Raw genomic sequence first — 18,938 nt, 5'->3', positions numbered from 1 at the left:
CATCCAGAACACATCATGGAAATAAACTCTATAAAATGCACTGCATGCCCAACCGAACAAGGAGAACATTTTTGTCATTCTGGAAATTAAAAAAGAGAACTGAAGATTCTAAATCCACAGCATCCTGAAAAAGTCAGAGGAAATGTTTTTTAGAATTATGATTGTAGTATGAGAAACAGGGTAATTATTGATAACTTAGAAATGAAATCATATTGCTTAAAAACAAAAACATTAACTGAAACAAAATAAAATATAAGAAAAACCTTAAATTCATTTTATTTCAGCTAGCTGGCTAGGAAACATTTCTCATTATGTTTTAGTTGACATACTACAATAACAAATCAAATAAACTAAAACTAAAAAAGTAAACTTAACTATATAGACATTAAAAAAAATGAATAAAATGCCAAACACATCAAAATTACTAAAACTTTAATAAAATTAAAATGAAAACAGAAAATGTAAAACAATAAAGTGAACAAAAATGACAATATAGTATATAACACTGATCAGACTGTTCTCCAGGGTTCCCACAAAGGTTTGCCAATGAATTTCCAGTCATGTAATTATTAGATAAAATATATTTTATAGTGATTGAACTCACAAATGGCATTTCTAGCCAAATCAATATTTTAGAGCTGAGCATAAGTGAATCAAATATATATTATATACAGAAGACGTCCAAGACGTTTAAATATTTGATTCATTTCCATTAAATTTCAAGGTCTAGAAATAAAAAATGATATTAACCTATAATTTCCTGTTGGGACCCTGATCCAGAGCACTTTAAATAGATTTTTAACCACATCACTTTCTCCTTTCAGTTATGTAACTCTATAAGCTGTGCTAAAGCACATTTTCAGATTGATCTACTGGGCTTTCACAGTCGAAGGCTGTATTGCTCTTAAACTGAAGCGGCTGAGCGGTCCGTGCACCTGTGCATCATCCACCTCAGAAGAATGCATGGGACATTCAAATGAAAACAAAATAACTGCACTTTATTTTACCATATGTGCACTTGTAGTGTGTACCATATGTAAAGTTTAATGTTAGATTTACTTACTGCACAATTGTCGTGATTACTATTGTATGTACATGAAGAACAAGATGGTGAAATAAATTGCTATCAACAACAGGAAATAGGAAAGGAGAATGAAAACAGAAACACTGTCTCACCTGCACCTCCCGTTGGCCAGTAGCTGGGGGAAGGTGAGAAAACCTGGGCAGTGAAGTCTTCAAAGGTCATGTTCTCCTTGTGGTTCTGAATGATGGCCTCCAGGTAGAGAGCCCTCTCCTCATAACTGAGAGCCCGTCAAGGAAAATCAACACAGCCACTGAAGTTACCCAGCAGCAACGAACAGACAATGGGATAATAAAGATTATCAAGGAAATCGAACAACAGCACAGATAAAGACTGGGAAGAAACAGAATCATCCAAAAAAAGGAAAACAAAAGACGTATTGTGTGAGGAACACACTAAAATTCATGCATGCATACTCAAAAATGGCAAATGCTTGCACCATGTTTGATGCCAATGACGCCAAATGCCACCGGGTCTCATGAGTTTTGTTAGTCTGAATATGCAGAAGTGCAGGGAAGCATTTTGAGATCTAACAGTAAGTGGGGGGCAAAAACAGAAGAAATAGCTTACTAAAATAATTTTGGTCTGCTTCCGAAACAAAGCTATCGTGCGACTGTGTCTTCAGAAGCCAGAACCAAACACACCTGCACAAGCCTATTAAGATGACCAGAAATACTTGCAAATTAAAGAGAAGTGAGTTAAACCGGGATTGGTATCAAGGAGCTGAAAACCCTGATATTTTATATATAAACATATGAACACAAATAAATGTAATTATAAAACAAAAAAAGTTGTTTCCAATTTTCTGAAATGTTTAACAGGTCTCATTAAGGCCACATTTGTTTAATGAAAATAGAGTCAAAACGGTGATATCGTAAAAACATTATTCTAACTTAAAATAGCCGTTTTCTAACTGTGTTTAATTTATTAACTTTTCAGCATCATTACTACAGTCTTCAGCGCACACGATCCTACAGATATCATTCAATATGCTGATTTGCTGCTGATTGTTTTTGCAGCTTCAAATATTTGACATTTATATTCTCTCTCTCTCTCTCTATATATATATAAAAGTGACATGTGACATTTTATACATTTGTTTTTATATTTTTTTTTACATTTTATATTTCAGGATTCCTTGAATAAAAAGGTCAAAAGTACAAAATGCATTTGAAAGGGTGTAAATGATGAAAGAATACTCATCTTTTTTTCCATGTACAGGAAGCTAAAATAATCAGGGCAAATGAATTAAAAAGGAGATGTAACAGAAGAACCCAAAAACAAAAACCCAACAACAACAAAAGATTATTATGATTAGCTTTAATTAAAGCTTTCCTTTAGGGTCCGGCACATTCCAGTTGGCATTTCAGGGCAAATGGCAACTTCATGTAATAGTGTGGGCACCTGTACTATGGCAGATGAAACAAATCAGATCTTCCAGCAGACTCCTAAAGCCATTACACACATGGTGAGCGTAGCCTGTTCAGTTACAGCTACAGTCCGTTAACCGTCCAAACAAACGCTCGAGCAGGTGTTTCTGCCTTGATGTTCACATACACACCAACGCAAGCCTGGCAATCACTCAAAAACTGATACACGCATACAATCTGTGTGTACTGCTGTATTTACATGTATATATAGTGTGCATGTGTGTGCGCTCTGATGTCTAATGAATAGGTTGTGGAGTGGAGGCAGGGGCGTTCCAGGGCCACATGCCTGCCTGCTGAAATTCTGGAGGGCCCCACTGATGCCATTCCCATCTCATTAGGGAGGCTGCTTATTCCGCCAGGCGCTAGGCTGTTGCCAAGGCCTTTGCACTCCATCATGACCACGCTGGCTGTGTGTGTGTGTGTGTGTGTGTGTGTGCCACGTGCCGGCGCAGCAGGGGCTGAGGCAACCGTGACAAATTGTTGAAAAGGTCTGTCTGAACCCAGCACTGACAGGCACCTGAGCCTGAGGGCTGCACACAAGGAGAGAGCAATCTGCTTCACTTCTGCATGCTTTTCTGCTAAAAACACACAGCGGGGAGGAAGGAGGCACACGTATCTGGAAGAAAAACTTTTTTTTACATAAAACCTACCATCGCTGAAACTGAAACGACCAGCAACGGACAGCACACAACGTTCTCTGTGTGTACACACAAGTCTGAGTGCACTTGCTCTGAGAACCATCTAAAAATTATTTAGCAGGTTTTGCTGCTATAGAAACATGGACAGCATTACAGTAAAGTGACTTTATGGCTCACCAGGAATGAAAATTAAAAGCATTAAAAAAGGAATAATATGAACTGGCGACTGGCCGTAAAGTAATGGGAGCAAAAGAAAAGTGTATGTGCGTGAACTAGAGGACAGAGAGATAGAGGAATGAGAATAAGGGATAATAAGCCTGATCCCACAAGGTCAACAGAGCCATATGGCGTTCCATTATCAGAGATGCAGATGACTTAAGCGTGGCTTAGCTATTGAGATTCCTAAAACAAATATTGACCTCAGCCGGAGTCACCGCTGCCATCGGCCAACCTGCACTCCCACTTCCTGAGGATGAAAAAAAAAAAAATACTAACCTCTCATCTATTGAACAAATGTATGCAGCGGTCACAGCACATTATGCATTGTACATTCATCTGCCCCTAAACGATGTTTGCGGCTTCTGGCACACCTCTGATTTTCATGATACCATGTAGACTCGGCAGCTGTTTGCATAAATGTATGCCGGTGTTTAGATGTGGGATTTGCCCTTTATTGAACATTATAGCATGAGAAAGGCAACGACAGCTATGCATCAGGAGTCAAAACAATCAAGCTGCATTTGCTGGCATGATTTGTCTGCCATCTCCTCTCCGTCTCGGGTTTCTCTAATTGTTGTGGCACAAGTTGTTCTGCTGAATGCGTGAGTTGGGCTGGATGACGGTGGTGTGGATTAATTCAATAAAGCAGAGCGCTCGTCTCTGTCGGAAGCAGGGAGACCAGAACATACAGGAAATATGCGGAATGTTTGCATGGACAGAGGTCGCTCGGATGACACCGTTCCAGGACAGAAAAACAAACACGGGGTAATTCTGTACTTTACGCAGACCAGCGGGAATCTACACAATTTGTCGACGAGAAGAAAGTCTTATCTGAAGTTTAGGGATTTCCCAACGTGATTGTAATTTAAGTCACCCTGACAGCACCTGCGATGGAAAACACTCCAGTCCCATGCAAACGAAGCAAAGTGGGAATTTCCTAAATCATTAATGGCAAGAACATGACTCCTAAAGATCTGTGCTCCCAGAACATCTACACAGAATGTTCTAGAAAGCGCTGGAGAGAGGGATGTGGTGTCAAAATTTAACATCCCCCTGCCATGTAAAATAATGTGATGACCTCATTCGAGCACAGGTCAGATTGTGCGTAGATGGGAGAAAGGGGAAGAAAGTGTGTAAACAAACAGTACAATAGCGCTGGGAAAAACAGATGAAGCAAATCCACTTTGGAGGAAAAAAATGTCCTCTAAGCATTTTGCAGAGGGGTTTTAAGAGATAATGCTCTTTTTCCACTCTTTTGGAGGCCACTTTGCCACCCCACGGTGCACCAGGTGACAAAGGCGAGGCATTAAAGGCTGTCGAGAGCAGAAGCCCAGGGGAGCGCACAGACTCATTGAGTATTCAGGAACAGTCCAAAACAATCTATTCAACTGGGTCTTCACCCAGAACAACCGAAGCAGAACACTGCATCAACAAAAAGATTGTTTCAAATAGGGAAACATTTGGATTCGAGTATGAATCTGAATCGATCCGTGTATAGGGGTGTTAGGATGTGGATTGTCTGATATCGTAATTGTTGTTTTAATGCACACTTTGCAAAACATGCAACATTCCTCGAGAACACATGCTCTTATTGTGATGTAACCTAGTTTAATCCAGTTAGAATAACCTTAAAATCCAATATATGGGCAATTCTTAAAGGCCCAGTATGAGGTTTTGCTTCATAGGGTTAAGCAATATTACAATTAATTATTGACTCAATATTTTTTTTTTTTTTGAGGGCCAACAAAAATAGTCAAAAACAAATCCACAGCAGAATCGTTGTATCTCTGAGTAAAACACAGTGGTGTTTCATTACCACCATTACCAGCTATCCACTGACCTAAACCAGCACAAAAACACACTTAGCTAAATACTGTCTACATAATATCCAAAAAAGAAAAAAGAGATAATCCCCACTTTTTTGTGGAAAAAACAGATATTTGTTTATATCACCCAAATCAGTCATCATGAAATGATAATATTTTCTGACGTGTGCAGGAGGGTGATAGAGCGAGATGAGTATGTGTGCTGTTGTCCAGATGGTAAGGGGTGGCCAGTGGGGAATTGAGAGGTCAAGCACTTTGGCAGATCAAAGCCAAGGTCAGGTGGCAGTAGTGGCCATGTTCAAGGTGCACAGGGCCTCAGAGGGCCTCAGATGGCTTCTCATTAGCAGTCAACTCAGGGGCCAGACCCCTGGGACCACCTTCTGAACCCATCCCACCCTGAAACCCCTCCCCTCTGTCCACACACACAACAAAAGATCTCCCCCACAGGACACCTCAGCCTGGATATAACACCGCTGACTCAGGGTCACAATGCTAGTTTGACAATACACAGAAATCTGTCATTAACATGTTCGTGGAGATAAGGAATTAGCAGATGACGCAGGGTAGGAGCAAAGTAGCTGTGGTTAAGATTACATCATGAAATATGACAAAACTGTCCTGTTAATGGACTTTAATAAGAGTAGACACCATATGTAGAGTGACTAGGATGGGTATCGTTAAGGTTTTAACGGTATTACAACTCTTACCGATACTGCTTAACGGTCTGGTACTTTAACGGTATTCTTATCGGTACTTTGTGTTGTGTTACTTTGTGTTGGGTTAGGCAGTCGAAAACTTTGCATTTCTCTGTCTGCACATAATGCACTTTTGAAAGATGCTTTGACAGATTGCTTGTGTTTCCGCCCTTACATGCAAACATTTTGTTGCACTTATGACAACCAGCGTTGTCTGCATCAACTCTAGTGAAGTATAACCACACTTTGGAACGTTTTGCTGTCTCCGCCATCGTCACTCTTTTTATTTAGCGGGAGTTTTTGTAATGTATGGGGCCGTTCACATATCGCGTCTAAAAACGCGTGGAAAACGCTAGGCATGCCGCTTTCTGATTTTTTCCCCCAAAGCCTTCGGGCACTTGCGCTCCTGAGGAGTCTGTCGTTGCTAAGCAACCATGACCTGCTCTCTCCATGAAGACACGGAAATTTCAGCAATGGATAAATGGATTTGCAGCACTAAAAACTGCTTGCAGTAGCACTGCTACTAAATTAATTTAAAAATTGCGACCGCATCGCTTCCATTATGAGCGTGCATACCGCGCCTACATTTGAAATAACGCACTTGAGCGCGCAAAAGACGCGATATGTGAACGGCCCCTTGTGCGTGCGCCGCGCTCGTTCTTGTTGTGTGTGTGTGTGTGTGTGACTGACAGACATCCTCCACGGCGCGCATGAGAGATCTCGCAGATCTCACAGACAAACGTCTTAATATAATTGCACATTTGAAATGTTTTGTGAGATAAAATGTGCACGATAACATTATTAAGCAAAAATACATAGTACATTATTATCCGGGGCCATTTTAATACCGGGTTTCGGTACACATCCCTAAGAGTGACATGAATGAAAACAAGGCTGCGAGAGACAGACAAGCATGTGGATATCAGCAAAATCTTAAGAAATAAGTTAAGAAATGTCTTAAATGCTAAGTAGTTCATAATTTTCTTAAGATTTCATTATTATTATTATTATTTTTTTTTAAATAAAATAATCAAACATTAAATCAATTTAAAAATTAAGATAAAAAAATGGAGGTTATCCTTACTTAAAAAGGCTATTTATGATTATTTTAAGTACATTCTTTTCAAGAATTTAATTTCTTCAAAGTTTTGTTTTTTAGAACTATCTTAAGAACAAACTAAGTTTTTCTGATTAATTATTTATTTTAACATTTATTTATCTATCTATCTATCTATCTATCTATCTATCTATCTATCTATCTATCTATCTATCTATCTATCTAATTTAATTTTTTTGTGTTTTGTATTTAGTGTAATTGCTTTTCTGACAAATTTTCAGTGTTTCATTGGCCATCGATAACAAGAAAATAGTGTCTCGTCTGACCAAGGTCTGTAAACATTGATTCAGAAAGTTTAAACATCTAGTATTTAAACCTACATAGCACTTTGATAAAGTGGAACAGGTTTGTGACAAAGAGTAAAGATGGGCATGCTATCTCAGAGACCTAAGGAAAAGAAAGAGGTGTAATGCTAGAGCTGTTGAAGTTGGGTTTATTGTTTTATTAGCATCGCAGGGGTCAATTAGCAAACAGAGTCTTGAGGCCTTGCACTGCTGTTTCTGGTTAAGCTGGAGAAAAGCGAGGTCGGGTCGGAGATGGAGGCAGTAATTGAAACATAAGGAGCCTCTGGAGTTTTAGCCTGAGGACAGCCCATTGAGCTGAGCTTCTGCGTTCAACTGCAGAGCCTGAAGCAGCTGCAACAGTCACAATGTTCCCCTCACTAATGCCAGCTACACGGCTTCTGCTGCTGTGAAAGGAATAGTTCACCCAAAAATAAAAATGTTGTCATTAACTATTCACCCTTGTGTCATTCCAGACCTATAACGGTTGACCACTGACGCCACATTGGCAATTTTAACGATGTCCTTTCTGTTCCTTGAACATGGTAGTTCTGTCTATGGAGGGCCAGAGAGCACTCAGATTTAATCAAAACTATCTTAATTTGTGATCCGAAGATGAACGAAGGTCTTATGGGTTTGGGACGACATGGAGGTGAGTAATTACTTGACAGCATTTTCATTTTTGGGTGAATTAACCCACTAAAGGAATGTTTACAAAATTTTCTAATTTTGTAATGCCCATACAATGGAAGTTTATGTAGCAATGCACTCAGTAGGACAAACTACAACACACTGCTTCAAAAGAATGGCCACAAGACTTGGCAAGATAAACTTGTTAACATGAGTTATCTAGTTATCACTAGAGTGATAATAAAAACACTAACCAACACTGTCTGTTTACACTACACTACAAAGTTTTGGGATAAGAAAGATATTAATATTGATACTGAAGAAACTGATCAGTCATTTATAATGTTATAAAATATTTCTATTTCAAACACATTCTTCTTTTGAACTTTCTATTCAAACAGATCCTGAAGAAATGTGCCAATGTTATCAACATGGATAATAACCAAAAATGTTTCCTAAGCAGCAAATCAGCACATTAGAATCATTTCTGAAGGATCACATGAAAATTCAGCTTCGCTTTGTCATCATGGAATAAATTACTTTTTAAAATATTCAAATATATTCAACAGAAAACAGTTATTTGTAATCATATTTCACAACATTACTGTTTTACTGTATTTTTGACTAAATAAATGCTAATTCAAAAGCACTAAAAGCCCAAACTATTGAGCAGAAGTGTACAAGCAACTCCTGTCATGCATGTCAAGTTGAAAGTCAAAAGCTGGTAACTTTTACATAAGACACACCAGTGATGCAGCCATCCATAAAATACTGCTTATTCACCCATCATTAGTAAGATGACTTAGAAAACTTAAAACAATAAGTCAATTTAAAACTTTTTCTGTATAGAAGAATGAACAAAATATAAATGTAGGAATGCCCACAAACTTTCACTGTCACTACATTACTGTAACCATCTTTTTTTTAAACTGGGAGATGAGTAAATATTACTTTCAATTTAGAACATTCAGTTTTTTTGCACTGATTAAGGAATCAAAAAGAAATTACTTAAACATAACACAGGGGCATAAAAAAGGTACTTTGTACTACAAACAGTGTAATATTTTACAAAAAAGTTCACCAACTGGTCTTCCACATTACACTGCTATTAGAATGTTACTTTAATGAACCTCTATTACAAACAAATATGATGGGCTGGAACTTTGAAGGACAGACATTTTAGAGTTTAAAAAGCAAATGCAAATTTCCGTCATTTCACCGCTGTCACTATCAAGACATGGCAAAGGTTAACAATACCTTTCTGCTCGGCCCTCTCTTATTTGGCCTCTGAATGGGCTCTTTTGAGAGGATGGAGAAGTTGAAGAACTGGAGAGTGACCATGCATGCTCAACCTCCACTCCAGCCAAGCACCAGCCATTAACCTCCACCAATCACATTGACCTTGCTGTCTAGCCGGGGAAGAGGATAATTGGCTGGTTTAGAGAGAGAGAGAAAAAAAGGCCCCGCTGCTTTTGGGATATCGTCCGAGCGAGCGTATTTCTGACATTCTCCGTCTGTGAATGGAATGTTCTGCATACAGATGCCTTTCTGCATTTCTGCTGCACTTTTGCTCTAATTAGACGCTGACACCATCAGTCAGATCAAACAGATGGCGCAGTCTGACTCATTTCCACTGATTACATAGTATCACCACCACAGACTGAGAGGGGCTTGATCTTGTGTCTTCAGCAGAATCTTGTAGAAATCGTGCTCCGTGAGAGGTGCAAGCAAGTTGTGCAAGAACTGCTGCAGGAGTTCTGTGAGGTTTACATACTATCCTCCTCAGTGATCGACAGACATCATTCACTTTCAGTTTTTGCCGTGCTTTATGTTCACAGTCATAATCGTGAAGACACTCCTGCCAAATGGGATTCGCGATTTTTAGAAAGTCTGACAAGTCGATAATTTCATTGAGTGCTTGTTTTTAACACTGCTTATAAAACTTTGACATACAATCCAGACAATACAGACAAGAAAAAGAAAATCACAGCATTAATTATTTATTTTTACTGTAGCCAGCAAAAATTCTATTAACCCCTGTTATAATGGGTGTAGTTCACATTATTTTGTCCAAACCCTGTATAAATACAGTCAAGGCCAGATTACATTATTAAGCAGTATACTCCAGTTTTCCCACCTAACTAATTGGTGCAAAACATTGAAGCGCATGTGCAACCTGAGCAAAAATCTGGACATGTGTTATTCTGATGACCAAATTTATTTATACATGTAGCTTGTGTTAGCAGGGACCCTTTTTATAAGACTGTGATGACATGTTTCAATGTTCATCAGCATATTATATTTTCATATATATATACACTTTAATACCAACACTATACTTTGTAGGGCTGGGATTTTACAGAAATTTCACAAATTTAATTCGATTCACATTCAAAAGCTTGCGATTCGATTCGATTCTCAATTCAGTGTAGATTATTTTGGATATATATATCAAGTACACATGCCAAATTTTCTCAATGAAAAAGATTATCTTAACTAATGCTGTAAAATATACATGACAGTCAGACCGAGTATGATTTTTTTTCTTAGGTGATGTTACGTTTACAAGCTGTTATATTGACGTCTTTGCGCGGCTGAAACACTGATTGAGCGATTACATGAGACAGGATATGGATGTAAAGTTGTACTCTATCTTTTAACTAACCTTCGGATGTTTAGTCATGTTTATTTTGTGCTGAAGCTGGTATTAATGTGGAGGAGATGATCAGTTCATGTGTGCCTCGCAATCTCTCACTCCACATTTTAACAGTGCTAAAAGGGTATTTATTGTTTGAATAATGCAATACAATGGATAAAATTTGAAATCTGAAATTTCATATTAAAAGTACCAAAGCACAATGCTTATTGTGATATACTGGATGGGAAGTGCCCTTCAATGTTCCGTCCTTTAACTGAAAACAGGCAAGATTAATCAATTATTAAGATTTAAGAATCAATATTGTTTCGTAAAAATGAGAATTGATTAAAATCGAGATATCAAATTTTTTTTTTACATATCCCAAATACTTTGTATTCTATTACCTGTGCATCAATTAAAAAAAATCGAGTAATGCTAATGTAAGGGTGTTTCTAACACAGTGTCTATGGGAATGACGGGAAAATTGACATTGTTCTCTCTTCTGACTGCCGTTATTGGTTTCTCTCTATTTTATCCTTCCAGGAATGCCAGGAAAAAACTAGCATATGGGAATGCAAACAAATATATTTGTGGTATTCTACCACTGACCACTATAGAAGTTTACCCAACTATGACAAAAACTATATATGTACTTTTGGTTTTGTCACCTTTTTTTTTTTTTTTTTTACTATCTCTGACATTAGTTGCATTTTACCCCCTAGTGACAGTTGCATATAACTTTCAAACTGGTTGAGAAGCACTGTTATCCTCTGCTTATACACTATGGTGAAATGAATGAATAATGATGAATGAGAATGATGAATATATCTACACAAATGACCTGACTAAAAAACTAAAAAACAAACAAAAAAAAAACCTGGTAATAATAGTAATAATAATAATAATAATAAAAAAATCTGAAATATTGAGAATAACGTTGTAGTGCAAAAAAATTGCACTTCATAGTTTTGATTAGACTACATCACGTCCTATCAGGTTGTAACATATGGCCTAGCCTCAAAAGTTCAAATGTTTCATGACAATCGAAGATCGGATACGAAATGTGAAAAAATCCACATACACGTATGCAGCTCCCACACTACTCTACACTGGAAATGCATGAAGTCTACTCAGCCCTAAATGTTAACTCAAAAGAGACTCTAAATGCTCCACCAATGAAAGAAGCTAAGTATCGCTTCTGTAACTAATGAACCATTTACAGTATGAGGGCTTTTAAGGGATGGAGGAAAGTGTGTCGAAAAGCATATCTGAGAAGAGCTAGCAGTGAAAGATGTACCAATAAAGAGAGAGAGAGAGAGTTTTTCCTCACAAATGGACTCGAAGCCATCTACCGTCAGCTCCAGTGCCCATGGGATAGCAGGTGTTGATTGGTGGCTTTCTGTGGCACCGCTGTAAGGGTACCTGTTGTCACGGTACTGGACGGAGGCGCGAAGCATGTCTCGGTGGAAAAGCCCAGAGGAGGTGTGAGGTGATTATGGGATGGATGGGGGAGGGAAAGAGAGGGAGAACTCCGGAGGGACGAGTGAAACAATGCTGCTGATGTGCTTGTGATTAGCTCAAGGCCCTGGCGTCTCATTAGTCAGCTTGTTCTCAGAAAGAGACGATGATTACTGATCAAGAGCACCAGAGCGAGGTAGAGAGAGAGATGGCAAACTACAACAAACAAGGGTGGGGATGCATCAGAAAGCGTCCCTCTTGTCTTTCAGCCGGTAATGTCAGCTTCTGAAGGATATATGTGTGTGTGCATGCATCTTCCACTTTAACGAGAGGCTAATTAACCCAGAGCCCAGAGCTGAGGGGACAGGAAGGGGAGTTAAGACAGGTTAATTGAACCTCCAGGGGGACGTACACACCCTCCACATCTCACCTCTCCAGCATTCATCTCAGTACGAGACACGGCGACGCAGAATTACGAGCGTGACATCACTGGCCATGCAGATTCCCACATAGAGCTGCCAGGCCGGCCGAGTCTGAGCGCAGATTTACCACGGCTCTAAATCAAACGTCTACGGTTTCTCTGCAGTGACACACAAAGGCTCCTCTGCCTACGGCGCTCAAAGTATCGATCCGATCTAGGGGTCAAAGTAAAGGGCTTGTCGGCATACAGGGAGAATGCAGAGAGGTTAACGGGTCACAGCGTACTGAAAGATCCGCTGCAGTGATACAGGTGGCACTCATATTATAGATCTCAGGGGGGCTGTTGAGTAAGGTGAGATGTATGTGACTCAGCAGTCTTCCAGTCCGACCAAAACACTCTAAAAGCTTTAATGCAGCATTTCTGAGATAGGAATGCTTAAAGAGGGTTTTATGGGTTATGAACAGTTCATATTTTGATTTTGGGAGTCCCCAACAACAGGCTGACATGCATTCAAGGTATAAAAAATCTCTTTCATTGTCTTATAATATTCATTTATTTTTAGCTTATTTTTGATACATGGTGCACTTTCAGATTTAAAACTTTCCAGGATGTTTTCAGCTGTGTTACACACTGCATGAAAGGTAATTTTCAAAAATCAATAGTTGGGCACTTTAAGAAACTTCTGATGCTGTGGAAAGATCCAGGTAGTCGGAACAAAGCAAACTGGATTTTGGATGCGTCTCTCTGAAATTGGTCAATGGTCAATAAATGTCAACGGCAGTGAAACGTAGAGCATAGTCACTTTTGCAAACTCTAGCACTTCTTTCGACAAACCACAGGCATTGAAATCATTGAAATCGATTAAATGTATATATATATATATATGTATATATATATATATATATATATATATTTTTTTTTTTTTTTTTTTTTTCTGTCTTGCAAGATTATTTCATCATTTTCCTGGTAAATGATTTAACAACTTCAGATTGTCAGATGTCGAATCAGATGGAGCTTATTTACTCTTTGAGTCACACACTGGTAAAGGCTTTAATGTGACATGTAATGAGGGAAATAATCAAGAAAACAAACTGCTACTATAAAAGGCAATTGGCAACAGCAGCGCTTTTAAAAGAAGATATAATAAGATGGAGCCATCAAGGCAGACGCATCTCAAGTCAGAGGTTCTTTGAAGAGCTCTTTTCTATCAGACACAGGGCTCTTTGTGATAAACAGCGCCAGCGTTTATAAAGCCCTCCTCATCGAGACAATGAGATTAATTCACAAGCGAATATGCATTGGGTGCTGAATAATCAGCTAAACATGCTGTTCTGAATGGACGTGGATTGGAAGAGAGAATCTGCGATCCTCTTGTAAGGTATCAGACAAATGCATGAAAAATTTATAATAAAGGTGTTGAACAATACTGCAAAATCTGACAAAGACCAAAAATGTATTGCTAGTTTCAGTGATAAAATTTTTTAAATAAAAAATGTCTTATTACAGTATCAGTTGTATCAGCTTGAAATCATGCCTTTACTACATGCTTTTAATAAGCAGCATGCTCAAATAGAGTTTGACCTATGACAGTCAAAGATGAATTACATAGGGTTTTAACGGCCACAAATGAAGACCATCTACATGTTTTGCTCTGTTTTTGACCTTCCAGACATGAGTACTGTGTTGAGGACGGTGTATTTATGAAGGTAAAAGAATGTCTAAAAGATTTGCAAATGCAGGGAAATGTTGTGGAAGAGTACATAAGACTGTAAGCATAAATTTGCTTGCTCAAGAGAAGATTTGTAAAGGTGTAAATTGTGTTGCAAGCGTAAGAAAAAAATATTTGCAGCATTTTACTGTTACTCATAGGTGTAATTCAAGTACTGTGAAACTGCAGCTTCATGCTAACGCAAAATAAATATGATCTGTATTCTTATGATTTCCATTTTCCACGTTGTTTTCGCTTAAATATGGTCAAAAGTACTGCAAGCCTGTGAACAGTGATTTGCAAACAACAGTTTAAAGAACTGTAAAACGGATTGACTGCATAGAACCAATCTGTGTGTGTGTGTGTATATATATATATATATATATATATATATATATATATATATATATATATATATATAAAGTCACTAGGATATTAAGTAAAGATTATGTTCCATGAAGATATTTTGTAATTTTCCTACAGTAAATATATCAAAACGTAATTTTTGATTAGTAATATACATTGCTAAGAATTAATTTGCTAAGAAGTCTATTTTTTTCCCTCTGCACTTACAATCAGTAAGCCCCTCCCCTCGAACGCAGATGAGCCAAAGGCAGCGAGTATCAGTAGCACAGGGAGCAGAACTCAGACATCTTCAAGTTTCAGCACCATAGAGAAACATTGGAAGATTGTGGTTTTAGTTAGCAATGATAACTCTGAAGTTAGTATCACCATGAAATTTTGATCACAACTACTTGAACACTTAAAAAATGAATGAGAATGCATCTAAGTGGGGATGGGGAAAAATGGTAAACAGACTTCTGGACAGTCAATGATTCTTTCTCACATTTTCTCTTTTCACTTTTTTTTTTTTTTTTTGTAATATCTGCCTGCAGGCGCTCTATGCAGTCAAGCGCACTATTACGAGACAACAATTAAGCAGGATGTGGAAGCTGGCACCTGGTCTAAGACATTCAGTGGCTTTCAGCAGCAGCTGACTGTACAGTGTCCTCCACACCAGGTGGTCCTGCTTCAATGACATTAGCTAGTGACTCCAGGGTTAATAAAGAGCCCGCATTGACCCAGTGTGCTTGCGCAAATCCCATTCACTTAGCCACAGACACTGGCTCTTCAAATTGGCTGACCAAACAATGTGCTCTCCCAACACCCACATAAAGAGAGCTCAAACACACAATTTGGGAATGTTACTTGTCATCAGAAAGCATACAGGCTGTCTTTAAAATGTAAATACATCTTATGGATGTACTGCTGGAGCAACTGTATGTTGTACTTTATTCCTACACCATCTGGGCTCCTTTCCTGCACAATTACAGTGTTGCGGTAATGCAAACCTATCTACAGTATATTTTAATACATTGATGCTTAGATTGTTTTATGTTTGTTTACATAATCATAAGATAAATTAATCAAGCAGCATGCCATCTAAATCAGAAGATTTTAGCTTCTGTGTACAATTTAATTATATTTGTGCTTTATCACAATATGTTTCAGGGATTCAAAATTGTGATCCAACTATGTTACCTTTAAATGTTTGTTTAAATCACTATGGCTTCATTTATTTGATGAGTTTGCGATCAGTACGTTTTTGTTTTATGTTTTTGAAAGAAGTCTCTATTTATTTGATCAACAATACAGCAAAAACGGCAATATTGTGTAATATTATTAAAATTTGAAATGTTTTCTGTTTGAAATTATTTTACAATGTAATTTTATCCTGTGAACAAAGCCCACACATGCACACACACACACACACACACACACACGCGCGCGTGCGCGCGCACACACAATGTCTGTGCATTTTGCTGACAATACCAGATGTGAAATTCACTTAAAAGAGAGATTAAATAAACATTAAAACATGAAACAGATGAAGAAATTGTGATATTAACTGCGGGAGAAAAATATTTTTGTCATCATACTTCTGTGAGATCAAGACAAAACCTGACGAGTGTGGAGGAGGAGCTATAGACACTTTCTGTTCATCCTCATCCTCACTTCACAGCTTTGTGCACCAACCGTGAATAAGACTCATATACATGACAACAGCTATAGAGCTGTAGTGGCTCTGCCACAATAATTAAAAGGCTGTATGAAGCGTTTGAAACCAAGACGTGCAAATCACAATGAAATGCTAAGTGCTTCCATTTCAGCAACATGCTGGATTGTCTGGCAAGCAAAAGAAGCAGCAAAAATAAAACCAATCACAGACATGTAATGAACTTCCAAACAGACGCTCAAAAGTGAAAAGGTCTCTGGTTGAGGCACTACCTTATAATCAGCATTTCCTAAACAAGCAAATTAATAGAAATCACAGGAAACATTATGGGATTATTACAGTTCTGATGGAGGAACGTTAGCAGAGCTTAGCCCTTCACCAAGCAAACTGCACTCTTCTACTTCACAATGTAAAGAAGCTCCATTTCCACATCAAAGCCAGACTGGAAAAAAGCAGGATGCACACTTTTATGTTGCTCTGTGGTTTTTGCTGTTGTATTGTTTATTCGCCCATCCTCTTCGCAGAGACTCCGTTTTGTGTGAACATGCAAATGGAGAAACACAAGGACATCCTTTAGCTCAGAACAATCAGGGGCAGCGCGTGGAGGAGCTGTCTCTGCCTTTGAACTGTTTAAAGTGGTATTAATGGCCAACTTATAAATAATCAACTAATTCCTCTTTAAAGATATCCGCCAGTGGGGCACTGGAGACAGAGAGCGCTGTAGTCTTTAAAGAAGCAGCCCCACACCAAAGCTCTGCATACTCAGAAAAACGACTGTTTATTATAGAATTTAAAAGTTACGCGACCCTTGGCAGCTTGCAAAACATGCAAAAAAGTGTTTTAATTGTATACATGTTGCAGGTTGCAGAGTTCTTGCATTTACTTTATAAAAAACTGTAAGTTTGTACAATTACACAGCATTTAGTAGATTGTGTACAAGTTTTGATCATGTCGATCATTTAGAGGCCTTAAAAATTTGAGTATTACATATGATAAAGTTGCTTTTATAGGGTTAAATACTTTTCCTGCGCTCATACTCAATACCCAAGAATAAAATCCAATAAAAAAGGCCTTGATACACCTATACTTTATTTGTTGTAGTGTGATATTATTTTAAAATTAGTGTCAAATCTGATTTACAAAAACAACACAACAAAAGAAAAAACGTATCACGGGACGTACAATATAGTTGGCGGCTTATATGGTGGCTGACATTTGAGTGACATTTAGGGAAGAATTGGATATGTGTGGCATTAGAGAGGATAAGCAGTCTTCATTCAGACCCGGAGAGCCAGAAATGAGTGAGCGAGCTCTGGGAGATTGAAGGGTAATCAGAGCACTGCTGATATTCACCGATTGAAGACTCTTTCTCACCATTGGAGGATTTCAGTATCACAAGAGCCCTAGAGGCAGTATTCTTATCAGCAGCGGCCTCAGACAAAGAATCCACCCGAATGAGAGATGAGCTTTAACAAGGGCCGCCGCTGAACAACCGTGACGATTAGCGAGGGGAGAATCAGGCATGCATGAAGACACAAACACAAAGATCCGAGACCCCTCTCCTGCAAACAAACGCGTATACATCCTGGCACGATGGCACGAGCCTTGAGACACCAGAGATCTTTTAAAAACGGCCATCGTGCAAAGAATACCTCCGCTGCCGCAGGCAATCTCATTCTAATGAGCCAGAAACAAAACACAAACAAAACAAAAGCAACAGTGCTCTGGAAACACGCGCTCTCGTACATTCAAATACTCCCACACTTAAGTGCCCAAGCTTGCCAGAATTGCTCATTATCACTCCGTTTACAAGACTATAGACAAAGCGCTAGAGACAGAACCCACACACCGCTCATCAATGCGAACGCATTCATTGTGCACATGGGCGACAAACAAAAAGCGGAGCGACATCCATTTGGATAACCTGAGAGGGCTAACAGCTTTCTCTCATAGTTGGCAGCCTGAGGAGGGAGGAGAAGAAAGTTCATTAATTAAACAGGGCTTGGGCAGACAGATGGAAGCGCTAGCTGGATGCTAATTACTCTGAGAAGGCGAGCAGGTTTAACACTCGTCCTCCCCTCCTCCGCCATCAATCACAATTAGCACGGCTCCGAAACGTCCATCCTGCTCAATGGACCAACAGCAGGAAGAGCTAGAGACGGAGATAAAAGGAAACTATGATCAGCTACAGCGCTTCATATCCGTTAAGAGATTTTTCCTTGGGTATAGATGGGAATGTCACGCGGCAAACTTATCAGAGAAAATTTTCTAGTTACCGAATACAGCTTACAATCAACTAATATCTACACTGGCTCTGTGTGTTTTTGGCTCAAGAATGTAAGCTCAAAGTTTAACATTTAGATTATATTTCAAATCAAGTTGCATTTAAGCATAGTAGAAATGTGTTTACACTACTATTCAAAGTTTGTGAAACAGTAAGTGTTTTAATGTTTTTGAAAGAAGTCTCTATTTATTTGATCAAAACTACAGTAAAAATGGCAAATACTGTTTTCTCTTTGAATATATTTTATTTATATTATTTTTAATTTTTCCTGTAATCAAAGCTGAATTTCAGCACCATTACCCCAGTCTTCATTGTCACTTGATCCTACAGAAATCCTTGTAATATTTAATTAATGGATGAATATGCATTCTAATATGCTGATTTGTTTCTCAAGAAACATGTATTATTATTAATGTTGAAAAACCTTGATACTTTTTACCACAATTCTTTAATAACCATAAAGTTCAAAAGAACAGTATTTAATTAATATGGAAA

General features: G+C 38.4%; 1 protein-coding gene across 4 annotated transcripts in view; it reads right to left on the bottom strand.

The window, feature by feature from the left end:
* The window catches only part of ralgapa2 (Ral GTPase activating protein catalytic subunit alpha 2), a 164,716-nt gene that overhangs the window by 5,872 nt on the left and 139,906 nt on the right, over positions 1 to 18,938 (bottom strand). For all 4 annotated transcript variants that reach the window (XM_059520864.1, XM_059520865.1, XM_059520866.1 and 1 more), the window contains one exon: positions 1,177 to 1,301. In XM_059520864.1, coding sequence (XP_059376847.1) covers positions 1,177 to 1,301 — 125 coding nt within the window. The remainder of the gene's footprint in view (positions 1 to 1,176; positions 1,302 to 18,938) is intronic.

The sequence above is a fragment of the Carassius carassius genome, chromosome 32 (assembly GCF_963082965.1).
Source record: "Carassius carassius chromosome 32, fCarCar2.1, whole genome shotgun sequence".
In the NCBI taxonomy this organism is placed as follows: Eukaryota; Metazoa; Chordata; class Actinopteri; order Cypriniformes; family Cyprinidae; genus Carassius; species Carassius carassius.
Note: the sequence above shows the minus strand (reverse complement) of the source record. Positions and strands in the feature narration are given on the sequence as shown.